Below are 21264 nucleotides of genomic sequence, written 5' to 3'. Positions count from 1 at the left end.
AGGATGGACTCAATGATGGCCGTGTAGAACTGGACCATCATTCTGGCTGGCACCTTGAGTTTCCTCAGCTGCCGCAGGAAGTACATCCTCTGCTGGGCCTTTTTGATGAGGGAGCTGATGGTGAGCTCCCACTTGAGGTCCTGGGTGATGGTGGTACCCAGGAAGCGGAAAGAGTCCACTGTGGAGATGGGGGTGTCTGTCAGGGTGAGGGGGGGGTGATGGAGCTGGCACTTTCCGAAAGTCTACTGTCATCTCCACTGTCTTCTGGGCACTCAGCTCCAGGCATTCAGCAGCAGTGACATTTCCCTCTTGCTGGGTCACTGAGTCTTGTCCTTTACACTCTGGGGAAGAAGAGAAGATGCAGAGGAAGAAATGGATCAATAAAGATGATTGATGAAAGCAGAACAATCAGCAGCTTTAAAGAGTTCTCTCACATGTAGAACAGATGTCATTTTCAGGGATCATTGTCACTTTGAAGCATAGAAGGTGTTTTCCAAGGTAACAGATGGCAGCAGAGATGATGTGCTGTGAGTGAGTGTAGAATGAACATTCAGAGCTCTTCATGTAGAGCTCAGTAATGTCTTTGTTTGAAGAGGAAACATGTGCAGCTTTCTATCTTACCAAAGAAAAGAGCAGCAAGAAGAATCCACAGCCAATGTTCCATCTGTACAACAAGGTTTCAATCAACAGGAGGAGCAGCTGATGTTCCACATTCAGTCTGACAGCTGTTCTCTTCACAGCAGCACTTCTTACTGACAGAATGCTACAACACAGCGCACAAGGAGGGCACCGCCTCCTGGATCATGTGGCCCTCTAGTGGAGCTACAAATTGCACTTCAACAGTGTGGAGAAAAGGCTTCCAGCAGCTGCTCACTGTGTCACTCGTCAAACGTTGAGTCTGACAGTTTGTGTTTCAGAGACATGTTGTCCAGTACTCGGATCACGAGTAAATGTCATAGTTTTCCCATAGATACAGCTGCAGCTAGTGGCTACCTGCTTTGGCCTGCTACAGTTTCATTGCTTGAGTCCGCAATGTCCATAATTATGCCTAATTTTAAGTCAGAAGAAAATTAAAACAAGTGATTTGTAAAAAAAATTCACCCCCCAGCAGCGGGGGCTGTCACAGATGGAAGGCTTATTGGTGAGTGTTACATGTTGACATAGGTTCTCTGACATTTGTGGAGTTCACTAAAGCACCTCTTCTCTGTAGGTGATCGGGTTATCCACTGAAGCCATGACTAACGCCCCCCGTGTCCAACTCAGGGACACGTCAGCAGCAGCACTACAACCTGGGCCATGCACGCTCCAGAAGCACTGTTGAGGCCACAATAGGCCTACTTAAAGGTCGGTGGCTGTGTCTGTCCAGCACGGGGGTTCACTGCATTATTGATCCAAAAAGGTGTGCAATATAATTAATCGGTCATTCAATTAATCAACCTTTATTTATAAAGCGCCTTACTACAACTGGAGATTGCCCAAAGCTCTTTATACATGAAACAAAATAAAAAAAATTAGAACGAGAGAAATAATAAAAACAATAAAAACAGATAAAAGAATACCAATAAGACACGGCGATGTCTTAAAAGCCTCTCTCAACAGCTGGGTCTCAAGTTTGGCCTTAAACAGTGGCAGGTCTGTGCATAGCTCAAAGGGAAGGCTATTCCACACTTTAGGACCTGACACCGCAAAAGGCCCTGGTCAGTTGGTGAATGTTTAAAATCTCAGACACACAAGAAGGTGCCAGACCATTGACAGCATTAAAAACAAACAGCAGAAGTTTCAAATCGATTCTGAACTTCACAGGGAGCCAGTGGAAAGAGTAGAGGACAGGTGTGACGTGATCATGCTTATGACTGTGAGCATGCAGGCAGCAGCGTTCTGTACTAGCTGTAAGTGATCCGACGCTTGGTTAACTCCAACATAGAGTGCGTTACAATAGTCAGGACGGGAGCTAACAAAAGCATAAATGGTTTCTCCTGATCTCTCTGACTCAGGAAGGGCTTGACTTAGGCGAGGAGGCGAAGCTGAAAAAAGCTAGCCCTAACCACAGAATCGATTTGTTTCTCAAATTTTCTTGAAGACGTTTCGCTGCTCCTCCAAGCAGCTTCATCAGTTCTAACTGTTGGTGGGAAACATGGTTTATATGTGGTTGCAGACCTCAGTGGGTGGGTCTGGGTGAAACTTAAAAAACAATAGCACTAAATGTTTCCATACTTACCTGTGATGATCTGGCTGACTGGGCCAGGTGTGTCTAACGACTATGAAACTGCCGGAGGTGGACTGGTTGACAGCCCTTTGTCCTCAAAGGAGTGTCCTCTGTCTCTGAGGTGGAGGTGAACAGCTGAGTCTTGTCCTGAGGAGGTGGCTCTCCTGTGCTGAGCCATTCTTCTGTGGAGTGGTTGTTTAGTTTCTCCAATGTACAGATCAGAGCATTCCTCACTGCACTGGACTGCATATATCACATGCTGTGTTTCTCCCTGGGAGTTGTCATGGGTTTGAAATGGACCGGGATGTCATGGTTATTGAAGATCCTGCGGAGTTTCTCTGATACTCCTGACACATATGGAATGGAGATGTTCCTTCTTGTTTTTGTGGCTTTGGTAAGTGCCCACTTGGGGTAGCCACAGGTGGGCAACATACAACGTGCTAGAGCAGACTGTCAAACTGATGAACTCCAAAACGGCCATTAAATGGCACCAAAACATCCCATAACTGTGGCGGAGCAACGAAGCGGCACATACCACTAAAACACCCAGCGATGACACATCGGTCCAAACGCCATGTGAGTGGTACATATAGTGCTTCAGCAGATTGTCTAAGCGATAAAGTCCAAAACGGGCACTAAATGCCATCAAAACATCCTCCAGCAAAATGGCATGTTGCTTAAAAACAGAGGCACGTGAGCCACAGATCGCCACATACCACTAAAACAGTCAGACATGGCACCAAAACAGCCAGACATGGCACTTTGAGATCGGTACATACTACTTCAGCAAGCGAGGCATGCCAAATGCCTGCACAGGGTAATTAATGGGATCCTGTGTCATCCACCTGCTCCTTTTTTTCACCCTAAACCAGGCTTGATGTCACACTCTTCACCTTGTACTGCCTCCTTCACCTCCACACACACACACTTGTTTTTCCCTTTTCATCTATGTGTTGTCAATGTTGACTCATTGCTGGTTAGAGATGACAGAAATAGTACACTTGATGACTCACTAGAGGTCTTTTCAGACACCAGGTGCTGCTGCCACCAAGCGTTTGTAACTATATGAAAAAAATGGCCTGAACTCTGATCTTATCAGCTGCCATTTGATGTGGAGGCACAGGCAGGTACACAGGGTCTATGACCACATATGCTGTAAGATCATCTCATGTCACTGTGACACAGAGCTCCCTCCCTGATTCAGAGGTGGATGACCATTTTCTTTCATGATATGATGCTTAAACATTCAATGTATTACCGTCAGGCACAAAGAATATGATGAATGCCTGTCAAAACAACACTTGTGTCCACCTCCTGGCAACAAGAGTGATTACATTAATACCAGTGATGAATGGAGATTGTTCTGGGTTTACCAGGAACTTTACAGAGCTAGTACTGTCCCTGTCTATCTAGAGCATCTTTGCCAGGTTTTCCCCATCAGAAGCTCGACCATACTCCTTGTCACTCCATGCTGCTGTACTTTATACTAAATTTACTGTTGTTCCCCACTTCAGCTTTGCCTCTTGGAATGCCAGGATAGGTATTTCACCACATTTAAAGATCCAGTATAGTGTGAAATGCAGCATTGCTTGCTGTTAAAAGGCTCTATCAGCATAGTGTAAACTTTTATCTAGGTTTCTGGGTAAGACCATTGATCATGTTTTCTGAAACCCAGAAAATATGTTATTGTGTGGAGGTATCCAGGGGAGTTAGGATAACCAAAAGCGATGTGTTATCTTCATCATTTTATACGTTTAATGAGTTGGTTGGATTCTTGGTTTTAGAGCATCCCCCTATATTGTGTTCTGTTCTTTTCAGACTGCCTGTAAACAGTTAGAAGGTGGAATTTCTCTTTTTAAATGAATGGAGTAGCAAACGGTAACAAGTGAAACATCCTCATTAAGAGAGATACTTTACTGACACAGAACATCATGGCCAGATATTTACAGTACAATTGGAGGCAAGGCAAGCTTTATTTATATAGCACCATTCATACACAAGGCAATTCAGAGTGCTTTACATAAGATAAAATCACAGAATAAAACATTTTAAAACACTCAATTAAGAAGGAAATTAAAATCATAAAAAGAATAAAATCATAACATCAAATGTTGTGACAGAGCTTGGTAGCAGGTGTAGCAGCAGCATGTCCACAGTTCCACAGTATACGGTTACATGGCTGAGAGAGGCAGATGACAGATGTTCTCCTGATTATTTTCCCCATCTTCAACAGGATTCCCTCCTTTCGTTGTCACGCTGTCAGCGAAGCTTTCCATGTAGGTAGAGTGCCGCTGCACCGGCTAAAGCAAATATAACAGCAAAACGCTTCCACGCTTTGGTCGCAGCGCTGTATTGTTTTCGTAAAGTGTCATAGTCTGCCATGCTCAGAAAGTACTTAGATCCATCAGAAGGGGGTCTAAGATTCAGGGTGCCATCTGGGTCCAGCGTCAGCTGGCCTACACCAGTAACACGTGTGCCCACCTGAAAAAAGGTGCATATTTTCATAATGTATTGTTACTATGTAAATTATTAGTGATAAGCAACAGACATTTTGTTGTGAATTAACTATTAAAATAACGAGCATTGGTAACTGACTCTAAGCATTTCCTCGGTCTCCAGTCGACTGTAGGACTTCACCCCGCTGAAATACCATCCAAGAACACTGAATCCATGGCTGACCTGGAGAAACCTCTTGTACAACATCTCCATGTTCAGTCCAGAGGCCTTCAGTGGACAATGGACTTGGACTGCAGTCCCATCCGAACCCCTTAATACGAAGGGCACCGATGTCACTTGTTTGTGCAAGACTGGCTTATCATGACTCTTGAAAAGAGCAGAGTAAAGGCTGCTCAATCCCAGCCTGGGCTCTGTGACTTCCACTTTGTGCACCACACCAACAATGTCTTCATGACACTGACTCCTCAGTGGCTCGCCTACAGGCTCCACAACACCTACAATATATACACAAACATACAGTATGAAGTGGAAATACATAATCATCACTTGTTTGTATTGATCCAGTTCTGGTTACCTTCAACAACAGCATACTGCAGACGTGCTCCTGGTGTAACCTCCAAAGTGTCTTTAAGGTTTCCATCTATGTTGATGTGGGAGGCATTCTGAATATGACACACACATAGTCAGATGGCACATGGAGGTTTTACAAACTTGCACATTACACTGCATGACCATCACCAACAACATGTTAAAGGGCTGCAAAGGATTTTAGTTAAACAAGTAGGAGAGCTTTTCTCAAGCATTTTTGCATGGTGTACTTCTTTGTCAGAGACTAGTGAGCTGTCAGCATGCACTGAATGCAACAGTCCCTCTGTAAGTATTAGCAGTCAGAACCGCAATTCACTTTGCAGACTACTGCTATATAATGTTAATGAAATACATTCTTACTCACATCAAGCTCATCTGCTGTCTTCTTCTTCTTTCTATACATATAGTAGCAAAGGCCTGAAACAGCCAAGCCGGCCCCAAGACACAGTGCCTCTGTCAGTGAAAAACCGAGACAGAATTTCGCCATTTCCTCTGGATGCCCTGTCACGGTCCTAAGAGCAATCCTGCACAAACATAAAACATGTAAGAGGACTGTGAGATGCATCTTCCTGCATCTTAGCCATGTACTCAACTCCGAACCAACAGCAGGTGGAAATTAAAGCTGCAAGCAGCATTGCGGGCCCTCGCGCACCTTGCGACCCGCAGGGCCATTGCAGTTTCCTGTCCTATGCTCTTCTCTCCTCTCATTTCCAGAGACGTAGAACAAAAACATGTTTAAAAGAGAAATTTCCTGCTGGGAGGTGGCGCTATGACCGTGTCATCATATTAGCATATATATCTGTTCAGACTCGGGTCCATAGCAGTACTGTAAGATTTTGTCCACATTGCATGAAGTATGTTGGAGGTATGGCAGAAAATACTGTGTTTCTTTGTATTGGCAAATGGTCAACTTTGAGGCCACGCCCCCGCCACACCGTAACTCTTTTGTAAGAGTTTTGGAATGCGTCTGTTCCCTATGGTGTCCTGAGTGGACACAGTGAATTTCAGCCCAATTGGATGAAGTATGCGAGGCGTGAAAAGTTTTGTAGCAGGGTGACAAATAGGCAAAAAATGGCCACAAAAGTCAAAATGGCGGACTTCCTGTTGGGTAGTAATCCCTAAGGTTTCAATAGGGCTCTTGCACCATTCGGTGCTCGGGCCCTAACTATTACTGAGTGGTTACATGTTATTTCCTTAACAATCAGCCCTAAACTAAACTCACTTTAACAATAACTTGTAAACTTGGCCACACTTGTTGTTACTTGACACACTGTCTGTGTTAAAAGTCCAGTTAAATGAGAATCCGTATCCTGTCGGTCTACCCCAAAGTGGCATTTGGCCTGCCTCGCTTGATGAAGTGGCATGTGGCGATCTCAAAGTGCCATGTCTGACTGTGTTAGTGGCATGTGGCGATCTGTGGCTCACATGCCAGCTTCTGGGGATGTTTTGGTGCCATTTAATGCCTGTTTTGGACTTCATCAGTAGGACAGCCTGCTCTAGCACCATGTGTCACTCATATATTATAATATATGAATGTATGGATCTTCCAGGGGTTCGTACAGCTCTGTGGCTCATATACCTGTTTTTAGCAGAATGCCACTGTCTGTGTCTGTCAGCGGAAGACAAGGAGCTGCACATAGCTAAACAGCAGCAGTATATATAGCGGCTTCCTCAAAGCTCCAAAGTCCCAGATGAGAGGAGAGATGGGCCCTGCCTCTCTGTATGAGGCGCTGTAGCCTAATGTGAAATGAGGCCTTCTGCCTCTTGATGAGGTTTGATATAGTACATGGACATGGGATAAAACGCTGCATTGGGGAGATGAAAACATAAACCAAAAGAATAACCCGGTGATGAACGTGCAAAGGTGTGCGCTATGGTTACGGTATGATGTGCTGCGTTATGTTACGACACGCTGCGGTCAACAAAAACTGTGGCCACCCAGCTTCTTCTCTCCTCCTAACACCTGTGACGGTGAGTGAGTGCCCCTTTAATAGAATCCGGTTGTCACCACCTACACCACGTGACGCAAATATTCCCCATCACCATGACAACCATACGACAAACAACAAATTACTCACTATATGTCTGCTCCAGTCTTCCTTCTAAGACTCTGACGACAGTCCGCTCGTCTCAACAGGTTTATTGGAAAGTGTGAAACTGAAAACAAACACATACAACGAATTACCAACAGTCAATATGCATTTATGAACTAAAACTGAATTCAGTATTATTAATACGTTGTATGTCTAAATATAAATGGTTGATGAGAGTTTGACTCCTGCAAGATTAAGTAAATTCAATACAAATGTTTTAGACGTGTGTGTTAAATGCAGGGCAGAGAATTGTTGCAGTTTGCACCAAGATGAAAGAATTTTGGACAGAAATTGTAGAAATAATGCAGGAAATCCTACAAATCAACATTGAACTAGAACTTACATGTTTTTATCTTAGGCATCCCTCCCAATAGATACAAGATAAAACACAGAGAGCAATTTGTTGATTTAAGTTTGTTACAAGCAACAAAGGTCCTACCAGCGGCTAGCGCCCTCTACAGTCGAAGACCACAACAGTCAAAGAAGCACTCGATCAAATGTAAAAAAATGTCAACACAAGCACAAAACCACACCATAAAGTCACAACAAAGTACTCACTATATGTCTGCTTCTGTCCTGTAACTACTGAACAACTACACAACAAAAAGCTGAGTGACACGTACCTTTGAACCGCTCTCTGTCTCCATGGTAACATGACGCTTTAGATGAGCAGCTGGGACTCTTAAATAACCACGTCATAGAATGCAGTGAGCATCTGTTTCTAAATAAATTATATAAATAAAGCTGCCTTTTTATAACAAAACAGCTGCACTGCCACCATCTATGGCTCCTACAGTATATATGATTGCTGTTAGCCGTTCCTGTCCTGATCCAGACTGTTGTCGGCAACACAGGGGAGAGCGGTCTCCAGGGCCGAAGGGCGGTGTCCTCCGGGGCCAACTCCCTAACCCTGACTCGGTAGCAAAGAAGGATGGAGGTGGTGGTGCACTGAGTACTAATGAGGAGCATTATTTCCAGCTGTGCTGAATGAACACCAGAGAGAACACAGCAGCTCTTCACTCCAACATGCAGCCTTTTGCAACCCACATAACACAGACAGCGTCTCACTTCCTGTCACCGCTTTATTGTGGCGGGGTGTGTCCCTTTAACTTCCGGGGCACAACCCCGCGTTTCCTCTCGCTCCATGGCCGCTGCCGTCCCTGTGCTTGGCGTGCTCCGGTTAGCATTCTGGCAAAAGTAACGATTAAACTGCTTCATGACCCAAACGAACCGCGCCGATTGAATCTACATCATCTCCGTAAATATCCACTCAGCGGCGAGTCATTTATTGACCCTGCGAACTTTGGTTTATTATCGAATGCGGTGCCGCGGTCATTCACAAAGCCTATAGGCTAACCGCTAGGCTAATGGCTAAGCTAACGTTGTTAATACCGGTCTTTATTTTAATAGACCGTGCTATTTGTGTTACTTTTATGGCCGAATGTTAGGCATAGTGTTAGAGTATCGACTGAATTCTTTATTATTGGTTGTTTTGTTCGTTTTGTATAGTTTTTGTTGCTTTTGTGGTTAAAGCCAAACCGGCCTATGGTGCTTCTGAACTGACCCATCGACATGCACAAACAAATTGTTTGTTTACCTAAACATTTAAATGTTATGAACCTGTGATTAGCTTATTGCTGATTTAATTTGATTTATTATAAAGTGCATCATTAGCTTCACCTTTACCCAAAGCTTGAAAGTTGAATGATTGATTTATAAATGTTATCATTAAATAACCTGAGCGTTATATGCTGTATGACCAATAGCATTGATGGTATTATTTATTCATCATTATGCATCGTTATGTATGGATGTATTTATTTACTTTCTTGATGGAAGATCATTTCATTCATACTGAATTTTAATGTGTGTGTTTGACCTTGTTTAGGTCAGGTTTTTTCCTTTAGCTTGAAATCCAGTTCAACATGGCGAGCTGCCCGATCACCCTGTGACGCTGTAGGATTATAAAAACCTTTTTTTTGGCCTCCTACTACGGACCTATTTGAGTTTTCCCCATTTTTTTTTCTTGAACTCAAACCTTTTTTTGGAACATTGAATGAACTATTGTTTCCTGAATGAACTGAAATATGGACAGAACTGCAGAGTGACCTTCTGTCATCACAGTTTGGATTGTTTATTGTGCATATTATTACTGAATACCTGTTTATATATATTACATAGTAATAAATACATTTATTATCATTCATAACTTGCTGTTACTGTCCTATTGCATATCTGCTTATTACATGACAATAATATATTTATTTGAGCTCTATTATTTTCTTTGGTGTCTTATTCACACACTCAGCCTCCATAGCCGAAGCTACTTTTGTTGCTTTATTACATCTATGGCCCCATAGTGCGTTACACTTTCATATTCAGCTGTGTAGCTCGGCCTCTTGCTGTGCTCTGTTTCCATTCAGGCTGATGGAAGCTGTAGAGATGACAGTGATGCTGCAGCATCATCATCCAGGGAGCTCAGACTGAAGGAGGACCTGTCCTCTGTGAGCTTCTGTGTTCCTCTGACGGGGAGATGCGTGTGGTGGATCTGCTGGTTCAAGAGTCTGATGGCTGAGGACAAGAAGCTGTTTCTGGGTCTAGTCCATGTGCGGATGCTTTGGTAGATCCTGCAGTGAAAAGAGTGTGTAGCTGAGGTGTGTGGGGTCTCTGAGGGTTTTCTGTGTTTTCCTGAGTGATGAGTAATGAAGGTGGTTTGCAGGGAAGGCAGGTGAGAGCCAGTGATGTGCTCTACTGTCTTCAGCACTTGTTAGAGACCTGTGGTCTGCAGCAGAGCAGCTTCTGTAGCAGGGAGGGGTGAAGATGTCAGTGAGGACCTCTGAGAGCTGGTCAGTGCTTTGAGGAGCCATCCTGGAATGCCATGTGGCCCAGGTGACCTCTGCTCCTGTCTTTGTAGCCAGTGATGGAGAATCCACATCCACACCCTTCATACTTTTACTCTGAATCAACAATAGATGTGTCCCAATGCAAGACGTTTGTTCTTCAGGTGTGTACATTTGTGCATCATCAGCATACCATGAAATGTGTGTGTGAGTATGAACCCCAGGAGACGTGTCGACAGAGAAATGGACCCACTAAAGGTCCCTGTGGGATTCCTCAGGTGAACTCTGACTCCTGAGGCCTCAAAGAAGTGTCTTTTGTCTTTTCACAGCTGGTACCTTTTCAAAGAACTGAACTCAGTCCTCTTTAAGTGGACCAACAGAAACAGGTCTCAGTTCTTTTTGTGTTCACACTGTGAGTTTATTGAAAGAGGACCAGCTTCTGGTCCAGTTCAAGGTAGTTGGGGCCTCAGTCCTCCTTCTGTTCACACCAGGTCCTCTAGAGCTCTCAGACCCCCAGTGCACTGAATTCTGGGTAGTTTAGGTTTGTTTTAAAGGGGCCTGGGTACAGTTGGAGTATTCACGTATGTGGAAAAAATGCTGAGTCATGGATCTGTTTGTTTAGAGGGCTGAAGGGGACCAAGTGTGAAAACACCCTCAGATTCAGATATAAGAGAAACCAGACTGGTCCAGTCCCACAGAGGCCGATCAGATTTTAAAGAAAGATGTGACCAACTGTGGCTGCACTGAAACGCAAGGTCACTTTGTGTAGATCAGCTCTGACTCAAAGTTCTGGATGGATGTTTTGGTGACATGATGTTGGTTTTACTGCTCAAAATACTGATCCTAGAATGTATCTAAAACTCATTTCTTGAATGCACACTTTGTTAAAACTGTCTGTCTTTAGTTGACTGCAGATAACAGAGGAGAGAAGGTGAAGGACACACTGAACAAAGGAGGAAGCAGCTGGAGCTGTGACAGTGTGTGAGTCCCTCTAGTGGACGCTGTGGAGTATTGTGTTGTCTTTGCTCCACAGGTTTTTGTACAGAGTTGAGCTGTTTCCTGTCACTGTGGGCTGCAGAGCACAGTAGTACACAGCAGAGTCAGTCACTGCAGCTCTCCTGCCTCACATTACTGTCCTTCAAATGCTAAGTAGCTTCAAACAGTGACAAACGTATTATGAATTTTCCTCTAACTTACGAACCTCATTGGCCTCGTAGCTCTGGGGGAGGTCAACCAATCTTCTAAAACAGTCTTGACTAAACACAGTGAAGAATTCCTCAGCATTTCTTCATCTTCTTCAAATATCAGTTTTAAGGCGGTCCGTTTCTTCCACGTGTCATTCTCAGTGCATCGGTAATAACAATCTGTCTATCAATGAACGTTGGTCCGTTTGGAAATTAAATACCGGTAGATCCTCTTGGACTCTTATTTTTAACACATTATAGTGCAATGAAAACAAACGAAAATAGCTTTTTAATAAATATATGAATTTTATTTTTAACATTTATCAATTAAGTTCAATAAAGTCACTCTGACAGCTACATATAGAAGAAATGTTTGTGATGGTGGCGGTGCTGATCTGCACTGAGGCGCCCGGTGAGAAAACGACATGCTTTCACTTATCATAACAGTCGTCAATGTGATCCAGAAGCTCCCTGTGACGGCTGGCGGGATACTGGGCCTGACAATATGGGCACTCCAAGAAAGTCGTCTCCAGGAGGTTGATGTATTTCCATGGCGATGTGGGGCCAGGGTCAGTAGTAAGGCGCTCAAAATTATTGTACGAGCTGGGCTCTGAAGAGCGAGCATTAGGCTGCATCTGAAATAGGAAAAAACAAATGCACTTGTAGAGCAACATAATATGCACATTCCAAGAGGACAGTGGAATACTCTACTACTCTACTGTTAGAAAGCAAAGAAAATGGCATGAGAGTCATGAGGGTTTGACTTCATATTGATGATACTATAGATCACATAACACTTACAGCAGACTCCAGATTAGAAATCTGATCTTGGGTCTTGTGAAGCTCCTTCAGCACTTTATGTAGCTGGTGCTGAATGCTCTGACGATCATTTTTTTCATTTGCAAAGTCCTTGGCAGAAATCTGGATCTTAAGAGGCAGAACCACAAGTATGAACAGGCGTACGTTTAAGAGAATGCTGCCCTCTCCTCTTCTTCTATTTGACAGGTCTTTTTGTAGGTGTGTGCTATAATTAAGAGAGTGTTACCTGTTGTTCCAGGGCAGCGATTCTCCTCTCGTCTCCATTTCGGTTCAGAAGAGACTTCTGCAGCATATTTACCTGTTGAAGGCCAGATATTAGGGCAAATTTTGTATAGTGCCTACAATGCTGCTGTATATTAGAACATGGAACTAGATTGTATCTAAAATGCAGACATCCTCATTTTATTTAGTGAAGGATGATTTTGTTTGACATTTACAGTGCTGTATTTGTATTTTTATTCAGTCTGAGCAGACTTTGGTTTAATCTACAAACCACTCCTACCTCCACCCACCTGTGCAATATGTTCCTCTCATTCTTTAACTGTATCCATCTATCTGTATTGTGTCTTTGTAGGTACTTTTATTTACCCTATCTGCGCTGTTGCAACAATGCAATTTCCCCATTGTGGGACAAATAACGGGTTCTTAATCTTATTAACTTTAGTTAGTGGAGGTAAACAGTGAATTCATGCTCACCTGCAGCAGAAGTTCAGCAGACCTCTTCCTCTCTTCCTCCAGTCTGACGTCCATACTCTCCAGTTCTGCTGCATGCCTGGACACATTGTTTGTTTTTTTTTTGTTAGTTTTTTTTATTTTAGATACTGTATTAATCCCAGAGGGAGTGTTAATTCAAAGGTCAGTACAACATTAGTTTTTGGCATTAGTATTAATGAGAGGAGGTAAAATATTGATGACATGTTAGCAGCTCAGCGTGAAACCTTATTGATCCGACGTCAACCAGAGCCAGCAGCTTTACCTGTTGCCAAGTCTCTCTGCCTGGAGCTGCATTTTGGCTTCCTCCAGCTCTTTGCTCTTCTCTTCATGCTTCCTCAGGAAGGATGACAACTCGCTGCACTTGTCCTCGTACTTCCTCTGTTGCACTAACAGCTCCACCTGGAGCCTGGTGACCTGCTCCTTCTGAGACTGCAGCTCAGCCTGAGCCTTCACGGTCTGCAGAGCGAAAAAAACACAATTTGCAGAATGATGTTTTCTTTGTTGTCAGCTCAGTTCTGAAAAAGACTTCTACAGGTCAGTTATAAAGATGACTGAATCCACAGAATATGCATGTTCAGTGCTCTAGCTGCAGCTGCTCTATTCTGATTCAGGGTCAAAATCTTTTAACAGAGGCAATGTCCCTAAATCTGTGAAGATGTAAACATTTTCTCACCAAAGCTGCAGAAGAGGCCAATATATGCATTCATGGATTCAAGGGCAACAGAACTTCACTTTCATAATTACATGAAATAATGCAGCATTTACCTGGTTCCTATGTGCACTGAGCTCCTGCTGGGTTCTAGTAACCTCAGCGTTTTGGCCCTCGAGGTCTCTCTGCACCCCTAAGCTGAGCTGAGGTTCCTTTTCTGGACCTGCAGTAGCTAAAAAAAGAAATGTTAGTAAGCAATTGACCAACATATATTATGCAGGAGCTTTACAGCACAACCAGTATGTAGGACTTACATGCCTAAATCTTTCTAACTATATTTCATAGCCTATTACATGGCCAACAAAATTAAGTACTTGTTAACTACACTTTCCTAGAAGCTTTCCATGTACTTTATTATTGTAGAAAATTATATGAGAGCAGTATCACCCTCTGAAGTGGCCCCTTGCTTGGGTTGTTGCCGCTTTGCTTGGGCCAACTGCTGTGCCAGCTCCGCTGCGTAGGCAAGGACGGACTGGATGTAGACCTCTCTCTGCTGGTCATACACCAGCCGCTGCAGGTTCTTCTCCTGAGCCTGGTGGTGAGACACACACGCCAATAAAGACAAACCGAGTCCAGGTTTTTTTCACTTATTTAAATAAACAATCAATCAAATTATTAGGCTTACATCTCTCAACTGCTCTTGCACTGATGCAGAGTCTCCAGGAGGTTCTTGTCCATTCTGAAAGGAGAAACAAAAATATTTAAAATCTGAATTGTGTTTGTGTCAACATTTGTTTCTGAGAAGACAAGTGCTGCCTCAGGGCGTCCAAACACTGGATGTGTGTACTGAGCATTTTCTGATGGATACACTTGAATATATATGTGATTTTTGTAACCTTATGTTAGTGCAGAGAGCTGTCATGTGTGCACATACCTCTCCTTTGGCTGACAGCTGCTGTCGCAGACTTTCCAGTTCCTGCTCTTGAACCAGCAACTGCTGATTGTCCCTCTCTCGCAGCGCCTCAAGGTTAAGACTGACCTGAAATAACCGACACCGCACATTAAAATTCAAACAAAAACAGCCCAGAAGCTGACATGCAAATGAACCCAGAGACAAAGACTTTACCTCCAGCAGTTCATCAAGCTTCTTCTTCAGGTGGCTCTTCCTGAGTTTAGAGGAAGAGCTGCTAGATTTGAAGCCCAACTTGCTGAAAAAGCCTTTAAAGGCCATGGCTGCTTCGATCTATATTGACAAAAAAATGAATCACGATTAATTGTGGCATTTAGCCGATAACCATTAGTTTGACCATTCATTGATGACAGATCATCAGTCAAGTTAACCCCTTCATTAGGTTAAAGTAGTGATCAGGCACCAAGCAGCCATGTTTGAAATATGTATTGATACCAGAGGCACAAACTGCTTCAAAATAATAATGAAGCAAACGTTTAAAGTAGCTTTGTCCTTCACATGTTCTTATCTTCAGGTCACAGAGCAGCATGTCAGCATTAACATTAAACAGGACAAATGAGTTCAGAAAAGTCACATCAGTGATTATTAAAGTTAAAAATGTGTCTGTGGAATGAACCCACACTAGAGCATGTTTTCACTCAGACTGTAGAACAGTGTGTGTGTTAGTGTGTGTGTGTGTGTGTGTTAGTGTGTGTGTGTGTGTTAGTGTGTGTGTGTTAGTGTGTGTGTGTTTGTGTGTGTGTTAGTGTGTGTGTGTTTGTGTGTGTGTGTGTGTGTGTGTGTGTGTGTGTTAGTGTGTGTGTTTGTGTGTGTGTTAGTGTGTGTGTGTTTGTGTGTGTGTGTGTGTTAGTGTGTGTGTGTGTGTGTGTCAGTGTTTATTTGTGTGTGTGTGTGTGTGTGTGTTAGTGTGTGTGTGTGTGTGTGTCTGTGTGTGTGTGTTAGTGTGTGTGTCAGTGTGTGTGTGTGTGTGTGTCAGTGTGTGTGTCAGTGTGTGTGTCAGTGTGTGTGTGTGTTAGTGTGTGTGTTGTGGCCCAGAACTGACCCCACACACACACTTCCGGAAGTGTGTGTCATTTGAACCAATGAGACACGCAGCCTACCGAAGGAGGACATTTGATAGGCTACTTCACTTCTGGCATTGCCAGTTCGAGCCATGGGCCTATTTTCTTCTTCCGCTTGGTACCAGCGGAGTGATATCAGCGTTAATGTCAACAGCGACAGGTAGGTTTGCTTTATTTGACTCTTTCTGTGATTTTACGTCTTTCTCTGGACTCTGCCTGCAGCTGAGCTGCACTCATATATCAGCTACTTCTCGCTACTAACTTCTGTTGTGAGGTACTTATCAGTCACTTTTACTACAAATTGGTAGCTTCTGCTGTCGGCTAAAACTCGCTAGCTCCACATGCTAGCTTCTTCCACTAGATACTACTGCATTGCCTGCAGCTGAAGTGCAATTACATAGATTTATAGCTCCTATGTCGGCTACTTCTTCAAAATAACGTCTACTGTCTGGTATCTATCAATGCATTTTACTGTCGGCTACAAATCGCTAGCCTTTACTGTGGGCTAAAAGTCGCTAGCTACTTCCGCTAGCTTCCTCCGCTAGCTACTGCTGCTCTGCCATATATGCACAGCAGAGCACATTAATCAGGAACAGTTCAATCAAAGCAGTCTGTATTCTGAGTCTATGAATGGCATTTATTGATGTATGTAATTTAGTTTGCTAGGGATGTTTTTCTGGTGCACATGCTGTGAACTCCTGACTTTGTATGAGCACAAATGTGAGTAAACAGTGTTTAACCTGCTGGCTCACTTAGTGCCACATCAGTGTTCTGACAGTGGGTACCAGTCCAGTGTTACAGATGGAGAAGCATCATTTGACTACCTTGTACCTATGGTGTGGATCTGATGTTTCTCTTTAATAATATTGTAGATTCATTCAGGTTGAATTAAATTGGTTTAATATCAATATAAACCTCTGTCTCAGAGAGGGCACAGCTGTTTTCATTGGTACTATGGTTACCTATGTAATGATATGAGCCATAATGATCCAAAGGAAGGAAAGGATTCAGCCTGCTGAAGAAGCAAAGGTGTACATTCAGTCTTCCAGTGATAAGTCATGCATACAAACATTTATTGACAGTAATAAAGGTATGGAGTTGTTATTTTAGTATGATTATATGGTCTATAATTAAGTGTTGGCTCAGGATTTCTATTAAAATGCCTCTATAGGAAGAGGAGTGTTTGCAGCCCAGACCATTGAACCAGGGGCTTTTGTACTGGAGTACAGGGGTGAACTCATATCAGTGGAAGAATGCCAGTCCAGACACTACTCAGAGAAAGAGAGTACATTTCTGTATGAATTTGAATGGCAGAATCACTGCTGGTGGTAAGCACATCACATGTTGTGTAGAGATTCATGCAATTCTTATTAACTCATGAGTCAAATATTGTAAATAACTGATGGATGAGCAAATGAAGCAGTGTTGACATGTTTGAGACGTGAGAAGAGATTTATCTGTGTAGTGTTATCCTACAGTTTAAGTTGACCTCTGTGTTATGTGCTATTTAATGTTTTTACATTGTAAGTGTGTACATTTGATGATTCAGTATTACACGATTTCAAAGGTTCACTTTATTTCTCTGGCTTTTAGTATTGATGCATCCAAAGAAGATGGATCCCTGGGAAGATTAGTGACAACCACAAATCACCAAACTGTGTAATAAAAAGATGATAGTAAAGGACAGGCCACATTTGTGCCTCTTTGCTGTTCAGGCCATAGAAATTGGAACTGAAACTGATTTCAGCTCTGGTGATTCCAAGTGGCCTTGGCGTGAAAAGGTGAGTGAGTTAGATTAAACATCTATCTGTGTGGTGTTTAAAGGGGTCAGCACACAGGTGATGCAGATTCTTTCTTTCATGGCTGTGGCTGTGTACTGTCTGGTATCTTTGTTTAGATGGGAAGGTGTTTGTGTTGCTTTTCCTGCTAAAGGTCTCAGACTCACACACTCTGTTTCTATTTTGGCCCTTATGGGGCCCTGGGTGCATCTCGAAGTGATTTTCACATCAGCATCACAACATCACACACTCCTTGTTTTCCATTTTTCTCCCGTATGGATGTAACTAGAAGTTATTTTACTTCAACTGAAAAACCTGACAGTGTCAAACTGTAAATTATAATAAGCATAATTCACCACTTCCCAGTCTGTTGTATGTCTAATGCTGTGTTTATACTGTAGTCCATTGCAATGTCTTTTATTTGCTCTGAGAAATCGCAGGCTCACACACTGCTTTTCTATTTTGGCCCATGTGGGGTCCTCCTGACCTCTTCATGATTTGGGATGCTCTCAACTTGTGGGGCCTCTCTCACGTCACACACAATTTTGATCTTTCTAGCTTTGTAGGGCCACTTTAACACCAAGAACTTGTACTTTTGATTTTCTTATGGAGGTCTTTTTTACGATAGTCCAAGTATTCTTACTCCTAAATGCATGGTAGTATCAAATCTCAGATTATGTTAAGCTCAACTCCCGAGTATCGCATCTAATATCTACAGGGTATTTAGTATGTGATCCATTGCATCTCTGATACTGTTAAGGGACTTGCTCATAACTCTTCTCATATGAAAAGTTGCTTCCACACGAGCCATAGACCATGCATTAATTAGCTGTTTGGAGAACAGTTGTCTTATCACTTACCTTTTTCTACGTTCATTTTTAAGGTTTATTCTTTTTTATTCATATTTAGGTTACAGTTTCCAAGTTTTCCCTTGTGGAGTACTCTGATAGTGAGGATACAGATGAAGGCTGTGGCACAGACCACCCTTTGACTTCACACTGTAATGAAGTTGTCTGTGTTTTGCAGAAAGATGCAGTGTCAGATGTTGCTAAATCTGTGTATGACTTAGATGAGAGTGTTGTGCTTGAAACTGATGATGATTCAATAAAGGATAGATTCAGTCTGCACTCATACAATGAAGCTGTCCAAAGCTTAGAGGACAAAAAGTATTCTGGTATGTGTTAATGGCCATTTCTCACTTTTCCCAATGTAATATTTTTTCTTACATTAAGAATGAAATGATTACAAATGTCTTGTTTTGCAGATGGATGAAATGCCACGCTCCGATGCTCTCTGTGATTCAAGTGATGATGACGATGCTCACCCTTCCACATCAAAGTCTGAAATTGCTTCACAAAGGCCAAAGAGAAGTTGTTGGCACCCGGTAGGCCTTTTCTTTCCCCCTTCATTTTATAATTAAAGCGAACCAACAGAACACACATGCTTTTACAATCTTTCTCTTTATTCTGTAGTTTGTAAAAAGCATAGGCCTGGTATTTTGTGAATGATACATGTTAGGCTCTATATTGACTTTACTGTACTGTTCAGATTTATTCCTTTTAGGGGGTTTTAAGAAATTCTGATATTGCAGCATATAACTGAAATGTAGATAGCTTGTCATGTATGACAACCTAAGTGGAGGCTCAGTTATTAACTTGAGTTTTCTTTTTTCAAAAGTCTCTTGTAGAATCAGACAATACAAGCGAAGGTAGTGAAGAGGAGTATATTCCAAATTTCAGGGAGGAAAGCACTGACGGCAGCATGGAGTTGTCCATGGAAAATAAGAAAAGGACAAAGTTGATTCTACAAGTCGGATGAGAACAAAGTCTTTCAGTCAGCCCCAGTGTGAGTCTAGGCAGTACCGAAGATTTGAAACAGAACCTGATTCCACACAAAGATTTCCTATTGTTACAGCAGATGCTAATGAAGATGAAATGGTAGAAGAGCCATGTGTACGTAAATCCAGTTTTTAAAAACGAAGATGGTTCCAGAAGTTATAACAAGAAACATCACTGCTTCTACTGTGGACAACAGGTTAAAAAAATGTCAAGACATTTAATTCGTAAACACCATGAAAAGGTGGAAGTTGCCAAAGCTTTAAGTTTGCCAAAAAACTCAAAAGAAAGGCGACTCCAATTAGATTATATCCGAAATAAAGGCAACTTTGAGCATAACATTGAAGTTTTGGAATCCCACAGAGGAAAAATGATCCCATGGAAACAACCAAAGGAAAAGATGAAAGGACAAGAATTTACACATTGTGTGTACTGCTATGGATTGTTCACAAAAAGAGTGATGTGGCGACATTTTCAGGTCTGCAAATTCAAGCCTCAGGGTAAATCATCACAAGGTAAAACTAGAGTCCAGGCATTGTGTGCTTTTGCTGAACCTGCTCCACTTGGACTTGGTGAAGCATACTGGAAGTTCTTAAGTGACATGAGTCAAGACAATATTGCAGTTGCAATAAAGGAAGACCCATGCATTCTGGAGTATGGGTGCAGACTCTTTACCAAGAATGAGAGGGTAACTAGCCAACACCAGCAGATTCGACAAAAGTTGAGAGAACTTGGCAGACTGCTACTGGAAGCAAAAAAGGTTGCACCTGTGAAGACTGTCAAAGACCTCATAAAACCTGAACAGTACAGTCATGTTGTCTCTGCTGCACGATCCCTGGCTGGGTTCAATGATAAAACTGGCAAATTTCACCGTCCATCTCTTGCTTGCACAGTTGGACACAGCTTGCATTCTTTGGCCATGTTTATAAAGTCGGAAGGATTGAAGACAAAAGACAAACAAGCTGTCCAAGATGCTGATGAATTTGCACAGCTATACCAAGAAAGTTGGAAATTTGACATTGCAAGTCAAGCACTAACTCAACTTGACCAAACCAAGTGGAATTCTCCTCAACTCCTCCCATTCACCCAGGATGTCCAGAATCTCCATTTCTTTTTATCAGAGAAACAGCAGCAACACTTGAATACCCTCACCGAGGAGCCTTCACCCTCAAACTGGAAAGACCTTGCTAAAGTGACCCTAGCACAAGTTATCCTCTTCAATCGCCGGAGAGCGGGTGAGCTATCCAGAATGCCTTTGTCTGTGTACTTGTCCAAGGACATGTCAGAAACGCATGATGATGTGAACTTGGCCCTTACAGCAGAAGAACCTGACCAGTTGGCTGACTTTCTTGGGCATAACATCAAAGTCCACAGAAAACACTACCGGCTTCCAGAGGGCACCCTCCAACTAGCAAAAATAAGTAAAGTTCTTCTTGCAATGGAACAGCCTGTGTGTGTGTTAGTGTGTGTGTGGCAGTGTGTGTGTGTGTGTGCGTCTGTGTGTGTGTTGCTGTGTGTGTGGCTGGGAGAATACGAAGGAAAGAGTCTGGATGAAATTCACCTTGATGTAAATGGTATACCTACTGTACTATAGTTTGATATGTGAACTCTTGATTGATCTCTATCATTACCATTTTAGAGACTGCTGACATGGAGAGGTGTTCACAAGAGGACGCAGAAGATATGGGTGAGGTTTTTTAACTGGTTATGAATTATTCATTTGATCTAAATACTGGACTGCCTGTGGATTTTGCTTGGCCTACTGATTGCAAGAAGTCCTACTTATTACATGTTGCATCTTTTTTGAATAGAAAGGTCTGAGTAGTATTTGCATGGTTTTATAATGCAATCCTACCAGTTCATGCGGCCCTTATAGCCTGTGTTCACATTGAATTTTTATTTAGCACGCTACAGGAAGCCCTAATGGCAAAATGGAGAAAGTTACCATGGACTGCACATTGTGCTACAAAAACTTTGTCGACTGTTCTAGACACATTTAAGTATAATATTTGGTTATGGCTTTAATAGAATATTTTATTCCTTTCTACATAGCAAGTCTAAATACTCATT

At 42.6% G+C, this 21264-nt stretch overlaps 1 protein-coding gene and 1 pseudogene across 2 annotated transcripts; both read right to left on the bottom strand.

The window, feature by feature from the left end:
• Positions 1 to 4432: 4432 nt before the first annotated feature.
• On the bottom strand, positions 4433 to 7983 carry LOC114429352 (mitochondrial ubiquitin ligase activator of nfkb 1-A-like). 2 transcript variants are annotated; one of them, XM_028398226.1, is made up of 6 exons: positions 7968 to 7983; positions 7330 to 7408; positions 5616 to 5775; positions 5238 to 5325; positions 4802 to 5157; positions 4433 to 4687 (listed from the first exon to the last, which is right to left on the bottom strand). In XM_028398226.1, exons 3-6 carry the CDS (start codon positions 5736 to 5738, stop codon positions 4466 to 4468), a joined length of 789 nt encoding a protein of 262 aa, XP_028254027.1. In that variant the 5' UTR covers positions 5739 to 5775; positions 7330 to 7408; positions 7968 to 7983; the 3' UTR covers positions 4433 to 4465. The 2 variants fall into 2 exon arrangements, with proteins under 2 accessions (XP_028254027.1, XP_028254026.1); XM_028398225.1 differs by lacking the exon at positions 7968 to 7983 and adding an exon at positions 7903 to 7940.
• Positions 7984 to 11799: 3816 nt separating this feature from the next.
• On the bottom strand, positions 11800 to 14781 carry LOC114429349 (centrosomal protein of 55 kDa-like; annotated as a pseudogene).
• Positions 14782 to 21264: the final 6483 nt, after the last annotated feature.

Source organism: Parambassis ranga, unplaced genomic scaffold (assembly GCF_900634625.1).
Source record: "Parambassis ranga unplaced genomic scaffold, fParRan2.1 scaffold_110_arrow_ctg1, whole genome shotgun sequence".
NCBI classification, from domain to species: Eukaryota; Metazoa; Chordata; class Actinopteri; family Ambassidae; genus Parambassis; species Parambassis ranga.
Note: the sequence above shows the minus strand (reverse complement) of the source record. Positions and strands in the feature narration are given on the sequence as shown.

Bases quoted from the DNA above. Each gene is read 5' to 3' on its own strand.
- LOC114429352 (XM_028398226.1), bottom strand. From the start codon at position 5,738: ATGGCGAAATTCTGTCTCGGTTTTTCACTGACAGAGGCACTGTGTCTT. The intron at 5,326-5,615 runs GTGAGTAAGAAT...TGTCATATTCAG, and splicing joins AGACAGCAGATGAGCTTGAT to AATGCCTCCCACATCAACAT. The intron at 5,158-5,237 runs GTAACCAGAACT...TATATATTGTAG, and splicing joins GCAGTATGCTGTTGTTGAAG to GTGTTGTGGAGCCTGTAGGC.